At 39.9% G+C, this 27120-nt stretch overlaps 2 protein-coding genes across 2 annotated transcripts; both read left to right on the forward strand.

Moving 5' to 3' along the window:
• The first annotated feature begins 311 nt into the window (after positions 1–311).
• LOC101932356 (collagenase 3-like) lies at positions 312–10814 on the forward strand. Its single transcript, XM_065582968.1, has 8 exons — positions 312–517; positions 3711–3859; positions 4040–4165; positions 5475–5636; positions 5691–5819; positions 9583–9674; positions 10079–10178; positions 10714–10814. The coding sequence occupies exons 1-8, from the start codon at positions 366–368 to the stop codon at positions 10812–10814; spliced, it is 1011 nt and encodes a 336-aa protein (XP_065439040.1). The 5' UTR covers positions 312–365.
• Positions 10815–17507: 6693 nt separating this feature from the next.
• On the forward strand, positions 17508–26858 carry LOC101949768 (collagenase 3). Its single transcript, XM_005300356.4, has 10 exons — positions 17508–17874; positions 17975–18216; positions 19289–19437; positions 19533–19658; positions 20873–21034; positions 21672–21789; positions 22613–22746; positions 23110–23269; positions 24643–24746; positions 25703–26858. Exons 1-10 carry the CDS (start codon positions 17752–17754, stop codon positions 25801–25803), a joined length of 1419 nt encoding a protein of 472 aa, XP_005300413.3. The 5' UTR covers positions 17508–17751; the 3' UTR covers positions 25804–26858.
• The last annotated feature ends 262 nt before the right edge of the window (positions 26859–27120 follow it).

Raw genomic sequence — 27120 nt, forward strand, 5'->3', positions numbered from 1 at the left:
CATTATAAAAGGCTATTTCCCTATAAAAGGGTGCTCAACAGTATTCGGTAATCATACATGATAAAGATGAAGATGTCTGTTTCCATTACTTTCCTACTCTGTTGTCTGGCACATTGTTTGCCATTGCCAATTCCTAGAATTGCAACATTCGAAACTGATGCCATCACGGATAGTGACCTAGACTTTGCAGAGGTATCTAGCTCATCTAACCCACTTTCTTCTTCATTCATCATATTTTTGTTTCACAAAGTGCCGTGTTTCTCATATTCTTTCAGAGTTATCTGGATGCCTTCTACAAAGCTCTCTTTAATCCAGACGTTGTGCAGAAAAGAAGTGTAGACTGCCTGGCATGTTGACTCCAGCATATGCAGTCATTCTTTGGCCAGGAGATAAATGGCTGGCTGGATTCAGAAACTTTAGATCTCATGAAACAACCAAGATGTGGTGTCCCTGATGTGGCAGAGTACAACATTTTCCCCAGGAAAATCAAATGGCCATCTTATAACTTGACATACAGGTAAAAGGAGTCTGCTATATTTTGCATTTCCCCCCCCTTTTAGTTCTTTGTTTTTGTTGGGCAATACTTTCCATTGATTTCTATAGCTCTTCAAAAAAAAAGGTTCTCTTGCTTCTCTGCTGCTGATGATATTGCTAAAAATCAATGCTATATAATTTGCGTGCATATATTTACAATATACCTATAATAATCCAAAAATATTTAAAGGTTTTTATGGATAATGACTTGAGCATGAGGTCTCAGTACAATGCTGTGGCAAAAAGGGCTAACGTCATCCTTGGATATATAAAAAGGGGAATATCAAGTAGAAGTAGGGAAGTGATCTTGCCTCTGTATACTACACTGATAAGACCACCATTAGAATACCATCTCCAGTTCTCCACACTTCAAGAAGGATGTGGAAATACTGGAGAGAGTTCAAAGGAGGGCCACAAAAATGATCCAGGGACTGGAAAACAAGCCATACAATGTGAGGCTTAAGGAGCTCAATCTATCCAGCTTATTGAAGAGAAGTCTGAAAAATGACTTAGTCACTGTTTATAGCAGAGGGGGGCAAACTACGGCCCGCGGGCCACGTCCGGCCTGCAGGACCCTTCTCTCTGGCCCCCGAACTCCTGCCAGTGAGTGGGGTCAGGACAGGCTTGCGGAGGAGCCAGCCCAACTCCCCAGCAGCGCAGTGGAGCAGGGTGGATGCTAGCCCCTGGCCCCTCCCCTTCAGCCCCCCTCCACTCCCAGCATGCTTTTGCCCTGTCCCCAGCAGCCCAGCCCAGACAGGGAGCGAGCACTGCCCGACTGCCAGGGAGAGCAGCCAAACAAACAGGGGAAACACACAGGGAAAGGACTAAACCCCTTTTCCCCCTACCCCACAGGTAACATGGGGTGTGGAGAGCAGGGAGGGTTGGGTAGGGGGCAGGGGAGCCCCAGGGGGACAGTCGGGGATAGGGAGCAGGGGAGATTGGATAGGGGTGGGAGTCCCGGAAGTGGTCAGGGGGTGGGAAGCAGGAGGGATTGGATAGGGGACGGGTGTCCTGGTGGGATGGTCGGGGGCAGAGAGCAGAGGTGTTTGGATAGGATGCGGGAGTCCCGGGGGGCAGTCAGGGGTGGGGAGCAGGGGGGTTGGATGGGGGTGGGAGTTCTGGGGGGCTGGATAGAGGCCACGCCTCGTTGTTTGGGGAGGCATAGCCTCCCCCAGCCTTCCCTCCCAGCCCTCCATACAATTTCTGTACCCGATGTGGCCCTAGGGCCAAAAGGTTTGCCCACCCCTGGTGTATAGGTACATAACACATGGAAAAGATATCTGAAGGTGGGAGGCTTTTCAGCCTTACAGAACAAGGCATAAGTGGGTGGAAATTGAAGTTCGATAAATTCAAAACTAGATCCAGTGGTCCTTTCCGGCATTACAGACCATGACATCTGTATACATATGTGCTTAAAATCTCTCAGGTTGTCATCTTCTTATGCCTAGATCTTTCTTCTCTCTTTCTTCATAGTCATTCAGAATGTCTAATGCTGCAAAATTAGGTTCAAAATGGTTTTTACTTATCTGCAATGGAAACTCATTCCTGTTTGTTCACTACATGCAAGAGTCCCTTTGAAGCCCACTGATCTCAGTTTACATTATGCATTAGTATTATTTATTGTATTATGGTAGCTCCAAAAGGTGCCAAGTGAGTTCAGGGCCCCATTGTGCTAGGTGCCGTACATACATATATTAAAATTATTGGCAGAGTCCCAGCACAAAAATGTTTAATAGGTTTTGGTTAAGGTGATGAAGCTGGGCAAACTTTAGAGATGGGGGAATCATTTTTAGATGGTAAATGTTGCCAGATTAATTCAGTTTGGGCTTCTTTGGGTTGAAAATGTCAAGGTTGACTTTGTAATATTCAGATTGCTAACATTGTCTTTGATACATAGGTATTGTATTTACTGAGCAGAACTTACTTTAATTTTAAAAAGGTGGGGGGAGCTTAAAGACCACCCCATTAAGGTTGTCAAATAATTGCATGTGATGTACATTATTTGGCCTACTCACAGAGTAAGGTTCTACTTACTTTGAGCAAGGATAGCAGAATTGGGCCTTCTGTCACTGGAAAGCAGTGTGGACTAATGTATTGCATAGACACAACACTTTTTCCTCCAGGACAGGAGGAGAGGGAAATAGATGTATTTTATGGTGTCTAACTGGAACTGTTCAACACTTTTCATTCAGAAATTTTTTATTTATAGCTATTTTGGAGCAACAAAATTTTCACAGAAACTCTCCATTTTCCTTAAATTTTTTTGTTTTTTTGTTAAAAATCTTTAACAAAACTAAAAGGTTTTGGTTTTCATCAGGGGTGAAAGTAACTTAATGGACTTACCAGTACGCCGGAGTCCTGAGCGGGGGCATGGCCTCAACGGGAAGAGGCGTAGCCTTTAAAGATTTAAAAGCCTGGGGCTCCAGCTGTGGCGGAGCCTTTAAATCACCCCGGATCTACCAGCTGCAGAGGCAGCTGGGAGCTCCGGGGCTCAGGGGCGAATTAGAGGGCCCGGGGCTCTGGCCGCTGCTACCCAGGGCAGCAGGGCTCAGATGGGGATTTAAAGGGCCCGGTGCTCTGGCCGCTGCAGGGGCCGGAGCTCCGGGCCCTTTAAATCCCCGCCTGAGCCCGGCTGCCGGAGATCCGGCGGTGATTTGAAGGGCCCGGGGCTCCCCGCAGTGGCTGGAGCCCTGGGCCCTTTAAATCACCCCCAGAGAAGCCGGTCCAGTCCAGCACGGTGAACCAGCTCTTGCCGGTACGCCATACCATGCCGTACCGGCTTACTTTCACCTTTTTTTTTTTCCAAATCTTCCCTCTCCCTGTTCCCTCAATTTTTTTTCTACAACAAGCTCTATTTCTAACATTTATCTATGTCTGGAATTTTAATAGTCTTGTTGTTAAATGATATCACAGCTGTTTTTAATAGTCAGTACTTTCTTCATCAGCCTTGAACACGTTTAATAAATAATTTTGCTATGAAGCAAAACAAAGAGACAACAAAGGTTTTATTGTACTTGTAAACATTCCTTGCAGTATGACCTTTATTCAGGACATTATATTTTACACTTTAGGACAAGCATCAGAAAAATTGTGAGGCCGTGCATCTCACTCATTTCAAATATTCTGCCATAAGTAGACAGAAAGGTTTTCTAATCCATGCATGTGCTAATGAACAGAATTGTGAAATACACTCCTGATCTGACCCAGGAAGAGGTGGACCAAGCAATCCAGGAGGCATTCAAAATCTGGACTGACGTGACTCCTCTTACCTTCTTCAGACTCTCCTTTGGCACTGCTGACATCATGATCTCTTTTGGAACAAAAGGTGACTGTGGGAAGTTGCTATTAGTGTTTTAAAATTCTATGGGTTACATTCTGCTTTGATTTAGACCCTGCACCCCTCCAGAGTGGTTTGACCTGGTTACATGTCAGGTTAGAACTTGGCCTATTGCATTAATCTCATCAGCTGTTTTATGGGGCATTTGGCATTCTGTTTGCTTTATAGAGCATGGTGACTTTTTCCCTTTTGATGGACCTTTCAATCAACTGGCTCATGCTTTCTCACCCAGAGAAAACTTTGGAGGCGATATCCATTTTGATAACGATGAAACCTGGACTAATGATACCAGAGGTGGTAATAACTATTCAATATTATTATTTATAATACAATAACAACCAGAGGCTCCAGTCAGAATTGGGGCCCCATTGTGCGATCTAGTAAAAACATCTTACATTTTATAACATTTTCTGTTTTAAAGCACTTTACAAACTCTGTTGGCCAAATCTTGCAACTTTCAGTGACTTGGGCCCTGCATTGTGATATGCTAATGGCTGCCTTTAATGTGTCGTGTGCCCTCAATGAATCAGTGGGGATAGAGGTTGATTAACACTTTGTGAGCCTGGGCCCTTTAATGGAAGTATCAGGTGCCTGGATGTTGACAAACTGAGCAACAATCTGGTCACCCCATCTCAAAAAAGATATATTGGAATTGGAAAAAGGTTCAGAAAAGGGCAACAAAAATGATTAGGGGTATGGAATGGCTTCCATATGAGGAGAGATTAATAAGACTGGGACTTTTCAGCTTGGAAAAGAGAAAACTGGGGATGATATGATAAAGGTCTATAAAATCATGACTGGTGTAGAGAAAGTAAATAAGGAAGTGTTATTTATTCCTTCTCATAACACAAGAACTAGGGCTCACCAAATGAAGTTAATAGGCAGCAGGTTTAAAACAAACGAAAGGAAGTATTTCTTCACACAATGCACAGTCAACCTGTGGAACTCTTTGCCAGAGGATGTTCTGAAGGCCAAGACTATAACAATGGAGGATAGGTCCATCAATGACAATTAGCCAGGATGGGCAGGGATGGTGTCCCTAGCCTCTGTTTGCCAGATGATGGGAATGAGCAACAGGGGATGGATCACTTGATGATTGCCTGTTCTGTTCATTCCCTCTGGGGCACCTGGCTTTAGTCACTGTCGTAAGACTGGATACTGGGCTAGATGGAACTTTGATCTGACCCAGTATGGTCATTCTTATGTTCTGTTGGGTCTGTTAATTCAGTGTTCTGATGTGCACTGCACCGGTGCTGCCTGGTCTCCTGGAGAAACAGCATAAGAAAGGGAAAAAAAGAGCAGCATAAATATCCCAATAAGGAGAAAGTGAGGAAGCTGCCAGGACCCCCTTACAGGGAATCTTGGAGACAGCCCATCTAGGAGCACAGAGGAGTGTGGAGGTCATTTATGTGCCAATTAAAAGGAGAGTTTTTGTTCATGGGTCCATTATGAAAGAGGGAGTGTTTCAGCATAGGTGTATGTGTGCTTTGACGGGAGCACATCTAATTCAGTGAAAGGCAGTGACCCTCCCAGCCACTTTTGTAATATAGATTGTAAACTGAATTGCTTTGACTAATTCTGATTTGGCTTTGCTGTCTTGCAGCCTTTAATGTGTTTACAGTTGCTGCCCATGAGATTGGCCATGCTTTGGGACTAGACCACTCCAGCAATCCCGAAGCTCTAATGTACCCTATTTACACCTACACTAGAACTAGGGACTTTGTTCTTCCTGAAGACGATATGGAAGGCATCCAAGCTCTTTATGGTATTGTGTGAAAGTTAACTAGCATTTCTGAGGAAGCTCATGTTGTTTTTGCAGTTTCTATCATGTCTGCCTACCAACATCATTCCAAACTATTTCTCTATGGCACCTTAACCTCCCCAACTAATCCTGCTTACCAGCAGATGGTCTTTATCACAGAAATGAAACAGAAGCACTGTGCCAAAGGTAACGGCTGAGTGAACAATGTCACATCTCAATATATACAGGTCCAGAAGAAAGAACTGTGAATGCCAAAGCCCCAGAGAGGTGATCCAAACTTCTCAGCAGATGAAGATATATATATATATACACACACACACACAAAGAACATGAAAAAAATGGGTGTTGCCATACCAACTATTATGTGTGTAATCAGTTAAGGACATGTAAGTAATGCCAACGAAATTCATCCCTACCATTTGTATTTCATTCCACAGCTATCCGCTTAATTACTTTTAAGGCCACAAAACAGGAGATGGTGAGCGCATCCTACTGAGGAACCATGAGGGGAACAAAGCTTTCCAAACTTTATCCCCAAAGTACTGCCATTTATTATTGCACCTATGCACCTATTTTTGTGTTGAGTGTAAAAGAAGAGAGGGAAGGAAGAATGAAGGAAATGTACCTTTTAATAACTTTTATTTACATATAGCAGAATCCATTAACTGCACTAGCACTATCCTGTCGGTGTGTATGGTGCTTTATAGCAGTAGATTAAAGTGGCCCTGTGCAAAATGCTTGAATCATTATTTAGTTATTTATTTGTACAATGGTAACACCTAGAGGCCTTAATCAGACTGACCTATTCAGAATCAGCATTAGTTGAAATTTGACCTGCATTTGTAAATCCGAACCTTTTACTTTTCATGAATTGTTCACCAAAAACTAGGTGCCAAATTTGGCCCCAACTGGAGAGCTACTGACACACTTGGGCTGTTGTTCATCAATGAATTTTGAGTTTGAACTTTGTTTACTAGGAGAAGTCACATGAGGAGGTCACAAGACATTCTCTCAGTGTGGCCACCATTCCTGCTTCTGGTTCAGGATGAACCATCAAACCCAGTGTGAACATGCAAGAACCCATTGAACCTTGGCTTACAATGACATTCAAGCCTGGGAAAACTGGGTTCATTCATACCCAAACTTTATAAGCTTCAGAGCCAACAAACCCATTCAGACTAGTTCATGAATGGTCACAAAATAGTCACAAACCCTTCATGAAGAGAACTTGGAAATGTTCTCACAGTGCTAGTTATTGTCATTCCACAGGACATTCCTTACTCGTAACCTATCCCTGGCGTCATGTTAGTATCAAGCTCTTTTGCATTCTCTGCATATGTCTTCCGCTATCTTTTCCCTCTTTAATCTGAAGATCATTTACATAAATAAATGAATTTTGATATAAGTATATATTTTTGCTTTTTAAATTAGATTTTTCTGGCATCAAACCTCTCAGATGACAGGAGAAAATGCAACTGTTATTAATTCAGTTTGGCCAGATCTTCCAAACCAGATTGATGAAGCTTACGAATGCCCGGGCAAGATCTTGTGTTGATGTTTAGAGGTAAGTAACTTTTCCATTGCCTTCAGACTAGAATTCTATTTTATTTTACTTCTTATATTGCATTCATGTAACCATCCAAAGTGTAAATGTGGCCATTCAGAGCAGAGACTGTCTCTTTGTTAAATATTTGTACAGTTCCTAGCACAGTGGTCCATGACTGAAGGTTAGGTGCCACATAAAAAACAACAAATAATCATATGAATGATTTGTCCAATGCTTGGGTCTCTGCTTAGATGTGTATAGACCTTCTTGACTTGGAAAATTAGCTATGTAATTTATATACAAATGATCAATAACTTATTTTCAAGATGTGAAGGACTGAACTTTTGAAAAAGTAAATAAACATTCAACACAGTTCCTCACTGTGATAGAGAAATATCAAATACTTATTTGTATGCCATCTGTGATAAAGATCATCTCTGCAGGCTGAAAACATTCACTCTACAGGCAGCATTAGGAGTTTTCTTAAATCCTCATTTGGGCAATAATTTACCAGTAATTAAAATCCTAAATGGTAAGTTTACTACTTGCTTGTAATTTTTCCATTGAAAACTTAATGCACCAGATGTTCTGTGAGAATTTCTATTTCTTTCTTCCTAAAATGTTTGTCTGAAGAGATTTTACAATGGAGTTGAAAGTTTCTTTTCAAAATAGCAGCTGAACATACAACATAACTGTGGTTGGCAAACAAAAACCAGGCTTGAACCATTCTTTTTCCTTTATGTAAATGCTTTAACAAAATATTGTTCTTGTTTCTCAAAATTCCTGAAAACAAACATTTACAGCCCTCACTTCAACAGCTACTTTTTTCCAGCTTATTTTTTTTTTTAAGGACAGCTTGTTGTCTTCAGTCTGCACTGATGATAGCCTTAATTTTCAATGTTAGTGTGATTCAGTAGAATCTTTTGACATTATCCTGAATTACTTGTGCACCTCACAACTCCCATTGAAGTCAATGGCAGGTTTTGGCTCTGCAAAGAATGAAGGACAAGACACCAGGAATGTGGTTTAATTAGACCACAACTTTATTATGTTATACACCTGGGAACTACCCAGCAACAACTCATCCAGTGCAGATTATCCTTCCTTCTGTCATCTGTACCACCTGGAGGAGGGCTGTCATCAGCTTCCTCCCCCTCCACACAGTTAATCTGGTCCCACAAAACCACTGGCACCCCAACACCCTCATACAAAGGTAGTGGGGAGGGAAGGGGTTTGTCTTCTTGCTGTCTCTGACATTACGAGGCCCAACCCCATCCCCCACCTTCTTTAGGAGATGCCTTTTCCTAATCCACTTCCAATTCTGGTTTATCAGGGAATCAGGCTTACTACTGAACAAGTATCTGCACTGGGCACCTGCTAAGTTGCAACAAATGAATTTTACAACCTTACCCTGCTCACCATGTCTGTTCCTGTGCTGCTGAGAGGAAGGTGAGAAAACCCACATTGCCTAGGCCAATCTGAAAGTGTGGGAAAAATTCCTTCCCAGCCCTGAAAAGGTGACTAGCAGAATACCCATAGCAAAGCCCAAATCTCCAATCCTAACAGACATGAGGGACACAGGAGCATTTCTTCCCAGCACAGAATGGCACCCTGAGGCAGTGGGAAGGGCTTATAAACCCTCCTCTTCCGGGTGCAGGAGCCATAGGATTTCTCTGTACCCTTCTGTCCAACCAATTAGACACAGAGCCTCCTTACTCCACCCCTCAAACCCACAAGTAGTGGTGAGTGCCCACAAAGAGAGGAGGAAAAAAGGAGGGTGCAATCCCTAAAAGGGCCAAGGGTTTTCTTTCTCCTGCTGATCCAGACAAAGGCTTCCCACCTCTGAGACTATGGGAGCAGAGGGTAGGGGTAGAGGAATTCTATTACCCTGAATAAACCGCTGTTCTAATTAAGACCACAATCCTGCAAACACTTATGCATGTACGTAGTGCCAGTGGCACTACCCACTAGCTTAAATTTAGACAAGTGCAAGCTCACCTCTTTTAATACAAAGAAGTTTCCAAAAGTAGACTAAGGACAAGATCCCACAGGATTGTGTCCTTAATCTATTTTTGGCAATTTCTTCATATTAAAATAGATGAATTTATATTTTTACAAAGACCACTTGAATCCTTGGTACCATCTAATGCATCCCATCAAGAGGAGTTCATGGCCATAGTGCCTGAGGTTGGTTTGAAAAAGGACAGAATCATGTGACACCCTGGCAGGCTTCTCTCAGTTGCTCAGATTCTGCAATAGTATGTGTGATATAAAAACTTAGATGTGATGGAAAAGTGTAGGGGTTGCTCTCGATGCTCACCTGCGCTTTTTTGAAAATTCCCCTATTGATTTGGTATCACTAAATTTATACAGTGTTTTTCCTTCCATCAATACTTCATGCAGGAAAGAAATTTTGGGCTCTAAAAGGACATATCATACTTGAGGGCTACCCCAAGAAACTTTATGAACTTGGATTTCCAAGAACCCTCCAGAAGGTAGATGCTGCATTTCATGATACAAAGACTGGAAAGACCAAGTTTTTCGTAGAAGACAAGTACTGGAGGCATAGTATTGGTGGGAGATAAAGAAGTTGGGTGACCCGCTTGTGTTGTCAATTCAATCCAAATATTTGAGTTCAGCAAGGTTAGTGCTGGCTCTATATTTAATATCTCTATTTTAGAGTTTGTGGAAGGTGTAGAATACATAGACTTGGAGATCAAAGTCCTCAATTTATCCACAGAACAGATACAGCACAGGCATCAGATGTGCAATGTTTTCCTTTCCTTCCCACTAATATGTCTCCACCCTAAGCTGTCTCAGCTTAAAAGAACTGTTGAATCACCATCAATTAGATAATCTGTTTCAATTTGTTTTTCCTGTTCATTTTTATTACAGCTAGGATGAACAACGCCATTCTATGGAAAATGGTTATCCAAAACTAATAGAGAAAGATTTCCCAGGAATTGAAAATAAAATTGATGCAGCATACCAAGAAAATGGTAAATTTTCATGCTTGTAAAAATGCTTTGCAATAATGATTGGATGTGCCCATAGACTGACATACAGAAATTAGTGCATTAAAACATAACAAGATCTAATTATGTAATTATGTAAAAGAGGCCTACTGCTACCAACATACTGTTGAAATAGATTTTTGTATTAATGTAAATATTAGAATTCTTTAAAATAGAAATGTAATGTGTTAGAAATCTCAAAAACAATACAGAAAATTAAGTTTTGCACTATTACTGTATCCTCTGGCTTTTTGTTTTCCTTTTTTTAAAAAAATACTATAAACCAAACCAATTCCTTCCCATTTTGAAGAAGGGTGAGCTGAGGTTGGCTGGACTACAAGGTGGTTGTTTTCCAATATTGTGACAGCCAGAGAGATCATTGGATATTTTGTAGCTACATTGTTCAAACTAGTAAACTGATAAACCTACTGGAATGAAATAAAACAATATTTCTACCTTCTTAAAGAATAAGTAACATGATGGCTGCGATGATTCTTAAACTGATTTTCTTTTCTTGTAGGTTCCATCTGTTTCTTCCATGGATCAAAGCAATTTGAATATAGCATCTGCCATAAGCGTGTTCTTCGTACTTTGAGTGCAAACTGCATATTGTGCTGTTAACCCACATCTCAGTCAGTAGGCATGACAAGTGAGTCAGTTGAACATGTCAAACTACTAGTCCTATGGGTTCTAGTTCTTAATGACAAAGTCTACGTGTATGTACTGTGATCGCCATTAAAAAGTCAACAATTGCCAAGAGATACCACATAGCTAGCACAATACCTTCACTGCTGAAGCAAAATAAAAACTATAGTAGCTCAGATACTAGAATGGGACAGGAATTTTTTGATGAACTGTTTTCCTGTTTTTTATTTTTTTTTTAAGTCAAATTGTCTAAACCAAAACAGTCAGTTCTGATGAATTTCTCAACTCAAATTTTTTTTAAAAAAAGTTTCAAAATTGTTGAATCAGCCTGTTTTGACATTTTCAGAATGAAAAATTCTGGTGTCCCAGCTCAAAACAACTTCTTGTGTTGAACTGGGAATTAATTATAGTAAAAAAAAATAACTTGTATAAAATAAAAAATGGCCCAAAATGATCGAAACAAAGCATTTTGATTGATCCAAACTGAAATGTTTATGGTTTGTCAATGTGCAAAATTTTTTGTCCTGATTCATGATGGGAACATTTTTCGAAATCTCAAATGTTTTCCAGGGACAGGAAAACCGTTTCCTAACCAGCTCTATTAGATACCCCTGGCAACTGTTGGTATGTGAAATGAGGATGCAGTGCTTAGACCAGGGCACTAGAATCCAAGAGTCCTTGGTTCTATTCCCAACTTTCCTTGGCCATGGTGCTGCAACTGGATTCCCAGAAGTGGGTGTAGCCCTATTAAAATGTTACAGATGCAGCTGTCTGCCTGTATAGTTGCAGGAGCACGGCCCTTATGTGTGACCTTGGGCAGGCTACTTAACTGCTCCAGTTCTTACTTTATTCAGCTGTAAAATAGGCCTTTTAATACTTTCCTATCGCACAGGGATGTTAAGAAGCAAAGTGTTACTGAATATAGTGAGCTAGCCCTAAGTATTAGAGATGTTTCTATTTTAAAGTTAACTTGCTATAGCAGAGATTGACAAAGTGGCCTATTCACTATTTGTTTTTCTAAAGTTCACTGTTTGCCAGCTTAGGGTCACAGAAAAAAAATGCCTTCTAATGCTATTTTGGGCACTGAAGGTTTGGAATAAATCAAAATATGACACAGCTTCAATTATTTTCATTTGTTTATTTTGTTTTGAAACCATTTTCTTGGCACAGTCTTTGTTTTTGAATGATTAGCACTTCAGTGCTTGTTTGGGGTTAATCAATCCCACCACCTCTCTTCCTCTCTGTCTATGTCTTTCTGGGGGGGGGAAAAAATTCTTTGTGAAAACTCCTACCTCTCAGTTCCCTGGAAAATGACCATCAATTTCACTTACCTTACACATGACCCCAAAATACGAGAATTGCAGAAATTGTTGTTAGCATATTGGTTGTTAGCATATTGTTCAGCAATTTGGCAGACTTGCACACTTGCAAAATCATAGAATCACAGAAGTGTAGGACTGGAAGGGACCTCAACAGGTCATCTAGTCCAGTCCCCTGCACTCAAGGCAGGTCTAAGTAAAACTAGACCATTCCTGACAGGTGTTTGTCTCTGTAACAGTTTGTGCTGGCGTGTTTGTACTGGGTGAAATTTACCTATGTGCAAAGGATCAGCACAAGGCCTATGACACACTCAGTACCCAGCTTAAGCTTTATTTCGCAATCCTCTGCACAGGATGTTTTTAACATTAATAGTGGTGCCATCTGTTATCAGCTGAACCTGTGTGGATAGTATTTCATACTTCAGACCATCGGACATTGTCAGACCGCTTTGGTATCATTGCAGATAATTGCCAGTTGGAAACATCAGCTAATAACAACATGCTTTACTGCTGTTTCAGGTTAAGGAACTGGCCTGGGACTCAGAAGAGCTGGGTTCAATTCCCAGCTCTGCCATGGAATTTCTCTCTCAGCTTAAGTCATGTGATCTCTCTAGTCTCACTTCCAGTTCCTCCTATCCCTTGTCTGCCTTTTTCATTTAGATACTGTTTTCCCATTAGTGTCCAGCAAAAGGGGCCTGCATCTCTCTTGGGGCCTTGAGCCATGAGTGTAATAGACATAATTATAGTAATACAATCCGTGCCTGCATTCCTTGTATGTCCAAAACTCCCTAATGAAAACAACTGGGTGTGTGTGGAATGTAGGATTCAGCCCATCGCCTGCACATAAGGTGGCTTTTATAAATGATCTTTCATGAATCAACTTCTATTTTAATGTTTTGAGAAATTTTTCTTTAGTGTTTGTGATAAAATAATTATGTACTCAAACAACCTTTCAGCCTATCCTTTTTCTTTGGTATAGGTACAAACTACTGGAGTTTCTTTTCATTTGTGGACATTGCCTTTAAATAGAAAAGGACCAACATTTATTATGCAGAATCTTCTGTCAGGTGGATTGTTTTTCTATTTTCTTTTAACATTTAAAGTTCAAAAAGCTACCCCTTTTCCTTCTATATTTAACTTTAACTTTTAATACATGTCTGAATAAGTTAAGGTGTTTGCCTAGAAAAAAAATCATTCCCAGTGTAATTTTTTTCTACAAATAAAATGTCTGTGTCTTTGGGCCATGGGGCCTCAGGGTAATTATTGAAAAGACACTACAAACAGAGGCTTTAGAAGAGTGCTTTCATTATGGACTTCGAGGTACTCGGGAGCCTGAATACAGTAGCTTTAAAACACTCATTAAATCATAGAACTTAGAGATGGAAGAGGACTTTTTGACTATCTGGTCCATCCTCCTCCTAGTGCAGGGCAGTCCTTGGCAGTACATTTACTGGTGTTTTGACTAGTCTCACCTTAAATAAAGTTCAGGGCTTCAAACCATTTCCTTGGGGGAATGATACTACAGTCTAACACTGTTCCCTTTTCTTAATTTTGCCCATTTGTCCCTAAATAATTACTCTGCCTCCTATGTTTATAACCTTCAAATGTTTGTAGGTGGTTATCCATCCTCACCTTTAATCATCACTTAGCCAATCTATACTTACTGTAATAACTCTATGATAGGGTGATCAGATGTCCTGATTTTATAGGGACAGGCCTGATATTCGGGGCTTTGTCTTATGCAGGCACCTATTACCCCCCTCCTCCTGTCCCAATTTTTTACATTTGCTATCTTGTCACCCTACTCTGTGACCACCTAGGAATTTCCCGGTGTCACTGTGTTGCACACCATGGCCACTCAGAACTTCACTATGACAATGAGCATAGAAATTGTAGCCTTCTATTCCAAAAGCACAGACTCCTACCCAGTGCTTGATTTGTGCCAGGGCTTGTGGGGGCTGAGCCCTGGCACCTCTAGGTTTGGCAGTTCCTAGTCCTGGCACCTCTAGGCTTGCCATGTCAGTTAAGAAAGTAAAAAAATTGCTTGAGCCCCAGCAACTCTTTCATAACAAATTAAGCACTGCTCCTACCACCTAAGCAAGAAAAGAGTTGATATTAGTAGCATAGAGCCTAAGACACACAGTGGGTCACTTCTAATTCCAGCCTGTAGTGGGCAGTGGAGCACAAACACACCAGCTGTTCTATTACATGCTGCCTTAGTTAGAGGAAGCTAATTTCAGATCATCTGGGATTCACAGGAGTTTAAATCTTAAACCCACAGGAGTTTAAATTATTCCTGGATACTAACACACATCTTTGAGACTGCTTAGGACTCAGATTTGCTGCTGTTCCACACAGCAGTGATGCTCAGAACTTCACAACAAAAGTTGGGATTGAATTTAGTAAAGGGTTACTTTGGAAGGTTATTTTAAACATGACAAGGCAGATATTCAAGTGGGGTTAATTGTCATAGCTCTTCTGAGGGCAGTGGAGCTATGACAATTAATACTAACTGGGGATCTGCCACTACCATTTAATCTGGTTAAAAGCAATACCACATATGTCAGTAATGCAATATTGAGAATTGACTGACTCAGGGTGCATTTTTTTTTAGAGGGAAGGAAATAGGAGATGAATAAATCATTATTGGATCTATTATTAGAAAGATTATATGCCAGAATTTACCATGTTATTACCTGTGATTTGCCTGTGCATTGAGTTGCCAGCTATATGATATGCGGTCTGAGTGGGAATGCAGCAATGACCTGAGATTCATCAGTGTAGGGTGAGGAGTAGGGGCTGGGCAGAGCACCAGAACTGAGCTGCCAGTCACAGCCAGGTGAGAAGGGGCAGGAGAGAGGGGATGAGCAAAGCAAAAGAACTTAGCTACTTATTGCGGATGTTGATGCATGAGAGGAAAAGAAACTAGTGTAACTGTCACAACCCAGGGGGAGTTTGCAGATGCTGCAGTTAGAAAAATTATCTTTTTAGTGGCAAACTGAATGAGTTTGACAAGGAATGAATGAAACACAAGAACGTGAAACCCCACAATCCTATTATGTCAAAGTTCCTTCTCAGAGTAGAACTGTAATTTAAGAAGAGATGAGAATTTACCTTTCTACCACCACTGTATCTGAGTGCACGTGGAAGGATCTAAAGATGGACTGGAGAACACTCACCTGCTAACTGGGGCGTGTAACTAGAGAGCCATGGAGTGGCGAGGATGCCGACACCCCTCGCCTTCCCTTCCCCTGTGGGTGATGGGAGAGGGAGAGAGAGAAAGGGAGGGGAATTTGGCTCCTCTTGATTTCCCTTCCCCCCTCCCTCCCTGGGACAGGGGTTTGGCTTAACTAGGTCTGAGCTCTGAGCCTCTCCTATCTGTTCCCACTGCAATTGGATGACTGGGGTCATGACAGACCGACTGACTGGCTCCCACTTCCAGAGGCAGGGGAAGGAAGCAGAGGTTGTTTTTGCCCACTGCTGGCTTGTAGCCATTTTAGCTTTGTTCCAGCACCACCCTTTCACACCTTTATTTCTGGACTTCTTGGGCAGCTGGGGACTATCCTGATCACCAGATTTTTATGGAGGGTCTGAAAGGGATTTTTTTTCCCCATATGGGAAAATTGAGAAATGACTGTGGGATTTTTTCACCTTCCATCTGGCATCTTGGACATCTGGTTTAGGGATTTACATTACATTTGTCACAATGTTGGCAAGCTCCAGTGTGGTTGGTGTGTTAAGAAAGGGTCTGATGTGAGGTCTCTGTAACCCAATGGGCTCAGAGCACAACACTGCATGGTAAGGAAGTAAGCCTTCATGGCACATCTCTCCTAGCTCCAGCATGGAGGAGAGGAATGGGTTGGGACTCTGATTGCCTGCCAGGGCTGGGCATGTAGAAGGGGAATTGCCCTCAGACCCATCCTAAGGTTTGTAGAATCCAGGGCCCAGCTAAATTCCACACTAGAACAGCCCTGCTGGGTAGTCCAGGGAGGTGTTCCTCATTGCCTAATAGTTTAAAAAAACAGAGGCCTCCACATTTAACTATACTCTGACATATGTATCTCGCTTCAGTGTCCACATCAGCATATAAGAAAGGGAAAATCCTGCATTTGTAGGCGAATGGACAAGATGATTTAATAGGTGTTTTCCATCTCTAATTGCTATGACTACATTTAGCACTGGTTCAAATTTACAATTAAATTAAAAACTTGGCCAAATAATCCAGCACAAAATTCCACCCACTTTCATCTATTTTTGCGATTTGTCATCTCTTGATAAAACATTATTTGTCATTTGGGCAACTGGCTGAATTTTTACCCAGTTAGCTTCACTGGATCCTGTTTCATCAACAGGCTGAATTAGGCTGAGACATGTTGTGTAGTGTAAAGTGTCTGATGGAAGATCAGACTAAATGAAGGTGGCGGGGGAATTTCAACATGACAAAACCTTGATCTGGCATACAGGCAAGTGTGACGTGGACAGAATCAGTGATGGTAGCCAGTCTGTATTTTCCAAAGCGCAGAATGAGCTGAGATTGAGTTGACTTTATGGAGAAAAGGAGTAGCCTCAAACTCAAAAATTCTGTAGCATTCGCTGCTGTCATATTACCAGTTTCACTACATCTTGTGCTTTGTAAATTATCATAATCACATGCTTCTATCATGCTTTGTATACAAACAGAATCTACCTATTTAAGGTTTTACATAGCCCACATGACAGTAGTAACTGTGTGCCTAATGGACCTATGACGGTATCCCACATAAATTATCTTATTGTTTTTAAGGGAAGTCAGATTCCATGAAGTGGCCATTTTACAGGCTCATATTTGCCATTGATCAAATACTTCTCTAAGGCCAGCATTTTCAACTGATTTTCAGTTGCTGTGTTTTCAGGTACATCTCAACTTGGTAGCCAAAACCTGGGATCCAAATCCATTTCTGAAAATATGTCTGTAAATAATTCTGATCTGTGCTGAGACCCACTACTATCACGATCCCAGCAACAAATTGTTGTTACAGTTTTAGACTAAAAATTAAAATGAATAAAGAAACCCAAAACAGGAACATGTTAGTAAAATAATATACTCCACATTGTTGTTGTCTTATGAATCAAGATGGTAAGTTTGCTAAACAATTGATGTGCTAATGAATTAGTATAGACATTAAAATTATGCAATTATTTTACTTTAAGACGATCCATCTGTTCTCAGAGCTTGTCATTTAGTGTCGCTTTGTCTGACAAAATAAAAGGAAAGTAATTATCCTATCAAAGGCGAAAAAAGTAGGTCAGTGTAAGTTATTGCAAAGTAATGAAATAATGCTGAGTTGCTTCTTCACAATACTTCCCACAGCATCTGTAAATATGCTGAGAGCATGTTTATATAAAGATATAGTTTCTAAGCCCTTAGTGGGACCACAGATGCCCAAACCAGGACTTCTTGGAATGAAGAAATATACCAGCTGTGTAAGCATGTTTACTTTGCAATGACAAGGACATTCTAACTTGTCCACAAGAGATGACTCACCAGTTTAGGTCTATAAAAGTAAAGGTATTTACACTCTAAAAATCAGAGTTTCAGAACCCAAGAATTCAGCATGATGCATCCAAGCCTTGCAGCTGCCTTCCTTTTCTTGCTGGGCTTGTCATATTGTTTGACACTGCCTATTCCCCATGAAGACAGTGATGAATTCACAATGGAAGACCTCCAGTTTGCAGAGGTACAGTATAAAATCAATCTTCACATATTAAGGTTGGCTGTTTGATTGCCTTTGTTCTTATGTTTGGAAACTGGAAATATTATTTTATTTTTTTCCCTAGCGCTATCTAAAGACACATTACAACCTACGTTCCAGTCCTGCTGGCATAAGGAAGAAGAATGCCAACTCAGTGGCAGCCAAACTTCGAGAAATGCAGTCTTTTTTTGGGCTGGAGGTGACTGGCATATTAGATGAAGAAACATACGAGCTGATGCAGCAGCCAAGATGTGGTGTCCCCGATGTGGGAGAATACAACTTTTTCCCTAGAAAACTAAAATGGTCAAAAAATAATTTAACATACAGGTAAAATTATAATATTTAGTGTTATTGTTTCTTATTTTCAAGTTATCCGGCTATACAGTTGTTCAACAGCCATTATATTGTATATTAGGTTGACAAGCTCAGCAAGAAGAAAGGATAGTCTAGACTTTGTAAAAATCTCATGTTGCAGTTTTAAAATCTATATGGCCCTGATCGATAGCTCATGGAAGTCAATGTGAGTCTTACCATTAACTTTAGTGGGCTTTGGATCAGGCCCTACCTAAATTTCGTTAATGAACTCAGTTATCACACTATGGTGCCATTAAAAAGTCACTATTTGCCAGAAACCAAAGAGTGGTAAACAAGAGAGAAAGACAACAAGGAGTCTGGTGGCACCTTAAAGACTAACAGATTTATTTGGGCATAAGCTTTCGTGAGTTAAAACCTCACTTCTTCGGATGCATCCGAAGAAGTGAGGTTTTAACTCACGAAAGCTTATGCCCAAATAAATCTGTTAGTCTTTAAGGTGCCACCAGACTCCTTGTTGTTTTTGTAGATACAGACTAACACGGCTACCCCCTGATAAGAGAGAAAGAGAGAGGGCTATTTTCCCTATGTATTGAATATGGAAATAAAAGTGGTATCTCTGATAATGCTATGTAGTAAGTTGTTAACAAACATTGTTTTTAATGATGACCACTGTATCTCTTTAACGTCCCCTCGATCATGTATTGTCTCTCCAGAATGGTCAGGTGCATGAGATATTTCATATCTCTTCAAAATACTTATAAAAAATATACTGAATAAAGTCCCATATTATCTATACAAAATATCTTAATAAAGAACATACTTTTAGTTTCCTGGGGTTTCTCTAGTGCATATAATAATGGCAACAAACAAACAAACAAAAATCCCAAACTATTAGGTCTTTATCTTTCTGAATGATACTGATGGATGGAAATGTACATTTTTATTTTTGGAGCACTATACATTAATAATCCAGCTTTTGAGAAATGGCTGTCTCCCAGTCAAAAGTAGGTTTTCATGGAGGTACATTGAAAAGTTCTTTGGTCCTGCAGAAAGGTTAATTGAAGATATTTTATCTGATTGATAGAATTGTGAATTACACTCGAGATCTGACACGTGCTGAAGTGGACAGAGCATTCAAAAAGGCATTCAAGGTTTGGTCTGAAGTGACACCACTGAACTTTACTAGAATTCGTAGTGGTACTGCTGATATCATGATTTCCTTTGGAACTAAAGGTAACAGAGAAAGATTACTTTTTGGCAATTTAATTATATTTTCACCTGTTTAAAAATTAGATGTAAATGTCGGTATTTTAAATGTTGCTTTGTAGAACATGGTGACTTTTATCCCTTTGATGGACCTTCTGGATTACTGGCTCATGCTTTTCCGCCTGGACCAAATTATGGAGGAGATGCCCATTTTGACGATGATGAAACCTGGTCAACTGATTCCAGAGGTAACATAAGTTCTAAAGATCACTTTAACTAGAGCTGGGTGCACTATTTGTTTCAAATAATATTGGTTATGAATTTTGTCCCTTTTGGATAGCAAATCATTCACAATCTCATCCTGATTTCATAAAATGTATTTGCTATTCAGAATATTTGCCAGATACTTTGGATAGATAATTTTCACCCTATATGTTGTTTGTGAATGGTTTGCGTTGACTGTTCCCTATTTGTTTTTTATTATTCATGTTGTGTGACTGGTTACTGAAGTCACAAGGAGCTGTTTTTAATCCCATATTGTAGATAGGAGCATGGTACACGTCTTGCATGAATTATGGACAAAACAATTATTTGTGTTAAAATTTGGAATTTGCAACTCTCTTCTAGAATACCTGTCAGTTGTCTGAATACAACAGAATAATGAATCACATGACCCATGAACCTAGAGAAACAAGGCAGTTTGGGTTTTTTACTATTCAAACATCTCATTGTTTCACTTGCAATTTGAGGGTGTCCAGCTTGGATCTCAGACGGATGGTGTGACCCCCAGTAGAGCCAGTGGGAGTTGTAGATACTCACCATATCTGAAAATCAGGCCACTTTTATGAAGTTTGAAAATATTTGCCCTTGTCTGCACAAAGAGCCATTTTTGAAAAATGGATCCAGTTGTCACTAACATTTTTTCAACTACGGACACTGTTTTTCAGCACCGTGTAATCTAGCTTTGCTGGGAACAGATTTAATTGATCCAATGCTGGAAATAGCACTGATGGTCAATGGACTATCTACACTAGGGATGGAATTCTGGCAAAACTTCCATTAACTTCATTGGACCAGGATTTCACCCTACAACTTCAAACATTGCTAAGATGGTTGAGTTGAACTGGGGTTGGTGATAGTGGGAAAATTTTCAAATACAATTTAGTGTAAGAAAAAATGTAAGGGGCTCAGGCTATTAGGTCTTTACTCAAACAAAATTCCCATTGTCTTGAATGAAGACAGCGGGATTGGACTGTGTATCTCAGCATCCCCATCTGTAAAAAGGAGTAATAATATTTAGGGTTAATTATTTCATGTATGTTCACTTCTTAGAAGATGCAGAGATCTATATAATTGTTTTGTATCGTCAGTGCAAAAAAGCCATTGTGAAAGAGGATCAGGCAATAAACTGCATTCAGATACATGTGTATAGTATTTTTGCTTTTGCTTTGCTTTCTTATAGGATACAACTTGTTTCTTGTGGCTGCCCATGAGTTTGGTCACTCTTTGGGACTTGAGCACTCCAGAGACCCGGGAGCTCTGATGTTCCCTATTTACACCTACACTGGCAACACTGGGTTCTTGCTTCCTGACGATGATGTGCAAGGGATCCAAACTCTCTATGGTTTGTCTTCCTTTTGCCATTTTATCCATGTATCCTAGAATGTACATGTTGCACTGCAATTTAGCTTAGGGCTAGCAATCTGCTGCTGGTGTTCCTATTGCTCAATGGTCAGTACCATGGTAAATTAAGATAGAAACCCTGGATCCTGGGAACTGGGTCTCAAGGTCAGACGACACCCACATTTAACAGTCAGGCAGAAACTGCAGCAAGCAGTGTCAAGTGCACAGGTGATTGCTGCTAACTGGTTATCTGCTATAGTGGACTTAAGGTCCCTGAGCTGTCTCCCATGGGAGGATGATTGAAGACTATGAAGTAGGAGAAACAGAAATGCCCATATGAGAAACCTTGGGAGGAAGCAATCTTCTCAGAGGCCCTAAAGACATGGTGTCAATGGCACCCATTTAGTTTTAACCACAAATATCTTTGCAACGTAACTAAACCCCAAAACGTAGGGACATGATTTGCCAGAGGAAGAATAAGAAGGGAAAGCAAATATCATTAGTCCAGACAGTTTGTTCTTGATGGTTGTATTCATTCTGGCACTGGTGGACTCTTCAGTGTCCCATTTAGTACATAGTTATCTTACATGGAAGAAGTACAAAAGCAGTCAAAGCTAAGTTATAATTTATGGTTACAGGCGCAGGAGACAGAGATCCCAATCCCAAACACCCCAAAACTCCAGAGAAATGTGATGAAAATTTGTCACTTGATGCAATAACAGAACTTCGAGGAGAAATGGTGATCTTCAAGGACAGGTGAGACAACAATAAATGATGCAGTGTATGGTTTACACATATGCTTCTTTTGCTGTATAGGGCCCAGCCAACTCACTACTAGAACTACACTTGGTACAACATTTTTAATTTCCATTACTTTATCATTTGTTTCTGAAAATATAATTGATTAGTTCTTTTTCTATCTTCCAAGAAATCTGCTAACTTTCTCCCTTGGAGGTTAATTTCTTTTACTAAGCACAACTAAAATAGGTTGTGAAATCTACAGAAATGACTGTAAGAGCTATATAGCATATCACATTTAAGCAGCCTTTATAACATAAATATGGGCTTGATTCCCTGTCACACTGGTGACAATCAAGAATTCCTGGAAGTCAATGCAGTTATATTGATGTGAAACTGGTGTGAATGGGGGTCAGTCTCCACATGATCAAGCAGACATATTTACTGTTTCATGGGATTGCATTGGATTTTTGCCAAAATTCAGAAATTATTTAATTTTCTGTGCAAAATTGCACTGCACACAGCAATCTTACATGGTGCACTGCCACATTTATCTTTATTTTCTCTTCTTAAGGGCAGAAAGTTGGACAAAATGAAATCAAGACAGTTTTTTGTCTCCTGTGAAAGTGTTCATGTTATGAATGAGCTAGGTAGTCTGAACCATCATGGGTAGGAGAGGAGATGGAGGTCTATAAGTTTCTTCTTGAATTAAAATATGCTCCACATTAAAGAAAAAAATGAGAACCCCAAATTAGTTAATATTTGTGAAACACTTTGAAAACAATACCATGCCATACCATGAAGAAGATGATAAAAAGTCCATTTTCTCTTTCTAAATTAGGTTCTTCTGGCGCCTACATCCTCAGATGGTTGACGCAGAACTGGTGTTAATTAAGTCATTTTGGCCAGAACTTCCCAACAAGATTGATGCTGCCTATGAAAACCCCATGAAAGATCATGTGTTCATATTTATGGGTAAGCCTTTTGCAAATGGCAGAAAAGTAGAAGTATCTTAATCAGTCTAATCTAATAAAGCTAATTAGGGTTAAATCCTATAGTCCTCACTCAAACAAAACTTCCATTGGTTTCAGCCCATGCAACACTACAAGATCTTCAATGGACTGGAGAGTGCAGAATTTAGACTAGAAGGTTAGGTCCTCATCTGGTGTAATGGCTTCATTTTACACCAGGTGAGGATCTGGCCCCATATGATCTAAGTCACATAAAACTAATAATGTCAAATAATAACAATGTAATCATTATTGCTGGGGTTTACTCTTCTAATACCTTTCCATTGATGCTTATAAAAGATTAACATTTTGTCATCATTATTTACAGGCAAGAAATTCTGGGCTCTGAATGGCTATGACATAGTTGAAGGTTACCCTAAAAAAATATATGAATTGGGATTCCCCAGAGAGATGAAAACAATAGATGGGGCTGTCCACATTCAAGACACTGGCAAGACTCTCTTTTTTACTGGAGACAAGTACTGGAGGTATGTTAGAGAATTACTAGTTCTTATTTTCAATTCTGCCAAGTTTAATTGTAAACAAAAGGGCCAATTTTTGTGTGTGGCAAAGGGTTGTAAGTTACTGCTGCCCTAAACCAGCAGCAGATTTGACCCACTTGGTTCTAGTTTTCTTGTGCTGGTCAATGAGTTGGGCGTAGAGCCAATGTTCCATCCATCCCCTGACACTTTCTGCCTACCTGCTCCAATGACAGACATGCAGCACCATCGCCCCTATATACCTAGGTACAATCTAGCTTTTCAATTCTGTAGTTTATTACCCAACCTTTAAAAATTTACCTTTATTGTTCTTGTACCAGCTGAGGTTGTGTTTCTGGTATAAGGAGGCCTGGAGAATTGAACTCATACTCACCATTTCATTTGGCATAGACAATCTAGTGACTTCCAGCCACTCACAACTTGAGTATCTTTGAACAAACTGAAGGACATAAATCCACACTGTGTAGAGGTCAAAGCATAGGGGTTTATTACACACAGCGCTGGCGGAGTGTCACCTGGCTTATTAGGCTTAGAGACACTGTCAATCAATTGATTACAATGAAATATATAGATTTTCCATGGGCGGGGGAAAGTGACGGGGTAGGCAGTTCCACACCCCGGGATAGGTTTTGCAGCAAAACAAGATAGCATATTAGCCAATGGTTAAACGGTTACATAATGTCTCCGCCCATGGTCTCAAGTTAGCAAGTTAACATTTAATTAATACTTTGATAAACTGTTATTAGTATAAAATATATATGTTGAATTCTGATTTGGGGTCCATAGGAATGGAGCAACTCGTTTGATTGTCCAACAGGTACATTCCTAGGGGTTAAAGCAAAGAAACAGTGAAAGGATATGGTAATACCGATTGTCTCCTTTATGTCTTAAGGCAGGGCATTGGTGCCTGGGAAGGGAGGTGGAAGGATGCCATATCATTATACTGACGTGCCAATTTTCATAAACTCAAGGTTGGATCTGTGGGAAGACTGGTTTCCCTTCAGGAGAAACACAATAGGAACAGGGATCCTTTGTTCAATTTGAAACATTGGATGAAACATAATTATTCAGTTATTGCTTCAACATCTGGCATTTCTACTGACCAAGCATATCTTAGCAAAGGCAATGTTGTCTTGTTTATTCTGCTTTCTCTTAGCTAATCACTATTAGCTAGGCCTCTGGTCTCTTAACCAAACTCTGGACTTTGGGTCTGAAAGAGAGCTGGCCCAATCCATATACCAGGTTGTTATATAAAATGCACATGGATTTTAACCCTTCAGTACCTAAAGGCGATAGGACATTTGTCAGATTGCAAGTCATGCAAGTTCATTGAATTTGTATTTTTTCCATGTTTAACATAGCTATGATGAAGAAAACCAAGTTATGGAAAAAGGCTACCCCAGACTGATAGAGGAAGAATTCCCAGGAATTGGCAATAGAGTGGATGCAGTCTACCAAAAAAATGGTATTTTTTCCCATTCATTACTATCAATAGAGCTGGTCCAAATTCAGAATTTCCAGCATATACAAATTTCCTTCCATCCCAAATCAAAACAAAAAGTTGAAGTTTTCCTGTGAAATGAAATTTCTGAAAAAAAAATCATTTTGGAAATTTTGAAACAACCTTATCCCATTTTGTTTAAAAATATTTCATTTTGATCTTATAGAAACGTTAAATTTCAAGTAACATAATATATAAAAATCAAACCAATAAAGTTGAAACAAAGCACTTTGATCTTATAGAAAGGAAATGTTTCAATGATTCTGTCAAAATTTTCAATGCAATCAATATGTTCTCGTGATAGTAATTCAACATCTTCTGATGGAAAAGTGTTCCATTTGAAAATTTTCAGCCAGCTGTAATCACCATGTATTATTTCCTGATATTTTAAATTGTTTTCTTCCTTTTTAATTGTACAGTGCTTTAATATATTCAAAAGAGTGAGTTTGGTGGGCAGGTTTTAGGATTTTGTAAGAGGGAAACTCAGAAAGGAAGGTGAAGTATCTTTTCCAGAACCACCCAACAGATCTCTGGTAGAACCCTGGGTCAGAACTCAGCATCAGAACTCTACACAATGTGTCCATGTTTCTGAGACCAGACTATATTGTCTCTAAATAGCATTTGAAAATCAGGGAATTAAATAAATGAGTAACCACATGATTTTCACAGGCATATGCTATGTAAAAAGAGAAGAACTGAGTTTCTGAGCATCCAAAATATTGACCGGTAGGACCAATTTAAGAGCCAGAATGAGGCCAATTTGAAAATTTAGCTCAGTTTCAAATAGCAAATCATTCAGCTGAATAGATTTAGTCTGAAAATCCAGGATTTCTTTTTATTTGAAGTAATACTTTTAACAAACCTCCAAATGATATTAATTTCTGATTGCAATTCCTTTTAACAAGTCTTTTCCCCCACAGGTTACATCTACTTTTTCAACGGACCACTGCAGTTTCAATATAGCATCTGGAGTAAAAGAATTGTTCGTGTCTTGAAAACTAACTCCATGTTCTGGTGCTAATCGCTTTCTACTTGGGTACCATGCTGCAGGCCGTAGAACAGCCTACAGCAAATGGAAATATTATTGTGGGAATAGGGATTTATAGAGAATGATTCTGTGAACAAACTCTGTTTATCTACCACCAAAGCTATACTGTATATATGGGAACTATATCGCTTATGTCAGTCTGGAACTGAATTAATTTAATAGGAGGAGAGAGAAGAAAATGATTAGCATTTCAAGGGACATTAGACCATTTAAAATCAATGCAGAACTAAACCAGATCCGCCCTACAAGATGCTGAATGCATCCTGTGAGATTGCAAGTACAAACAACTCCAATCATTTGAGGGTGCTTAGCATCTTGCAAGAGGTTCTCGGCACCTCTCAGGAACAGACCAGTGGTGACTGCTATTTAAGTAATTAGGGCTAATCTTGCAGTCCTTACTTTAGGAAAAAATCCATTAGATCATTGGGATTTCATAGGTGTAAAGAATGGGTCAGGACAGCAGGATTGATACCAGGAGTGTGGAGACACCAGCTTAAGATATTGGAGTTATGGAATATGAAAATGTTTTCATACTGGCATGTCCCCATGGAAACCACTGACCATGGCATCTTTACAACAAGCCCGAGTGAGGATGGCGAAACAGCAAGATGCCTAAACCATGCTCAGAGGAAACCATTAGCCTGAATGACACTGTAGAAGCCAGGAAGAGATGGCAAACACCAAGAGTTATGAGATACTCAGGGAAGGAGGCTGTGATCTAGCACTAATATAGATCAATTGAGAGCACCCCAGGCCTGATCCACCCCTGCTGTAAACTGATGCAGCTCCACTGATGTTCATTGGAGTGATGCCGATTTACAACAGCTGAGAATATGACCATCCATTTCAAAATAATGTTAAAATGATGCCTTTTGGTGTTTTAAAGTCAAAGTTTTTCACCCATTTTATATTTATTTCAATTGTTCCAGTGCCTTACGAGTCCACTGTTTTTTCAGTCAACACAAACAATGCATGACTATGTTTACTTTTCAACTTTAAAAGGTATTAAATAAACGGAATGAATTAAAGTGAATTTTGAGTCTTATTCAGTAATATGGACTAGCGCATGCCAAAAAAGGCAAAAGAGTATTACAGTAGAACCTCGGAGTTATGAACACCAGTTATGAACTGACCAGTCAAACACACACCTCATTTGGAACTGGAAGTACAAAACCAGGCAGCAGAAGAGACAAAAAAAAAAAAGGCAAATACAATCCAGTATTCTGTTAAATGTAAACTACTAAAAATGAAAGGGAAAGCAGCATTCTTCATAATAAAGTTTAAAATCTG

Source organism: Chrysemys picta, chromosome 1 (assembly GCF_011386835.1).
Source record: "Chrysemys picta bellii isolate R12L10 chromosome 1, ASM1138683v2, whole genome shotgun sequence".
Taxonomy (NCBI): Eukaryota; Metazoa; Chordata; order Testudines; family Emydidae; genus Chrysemys; species Chrysemys picta.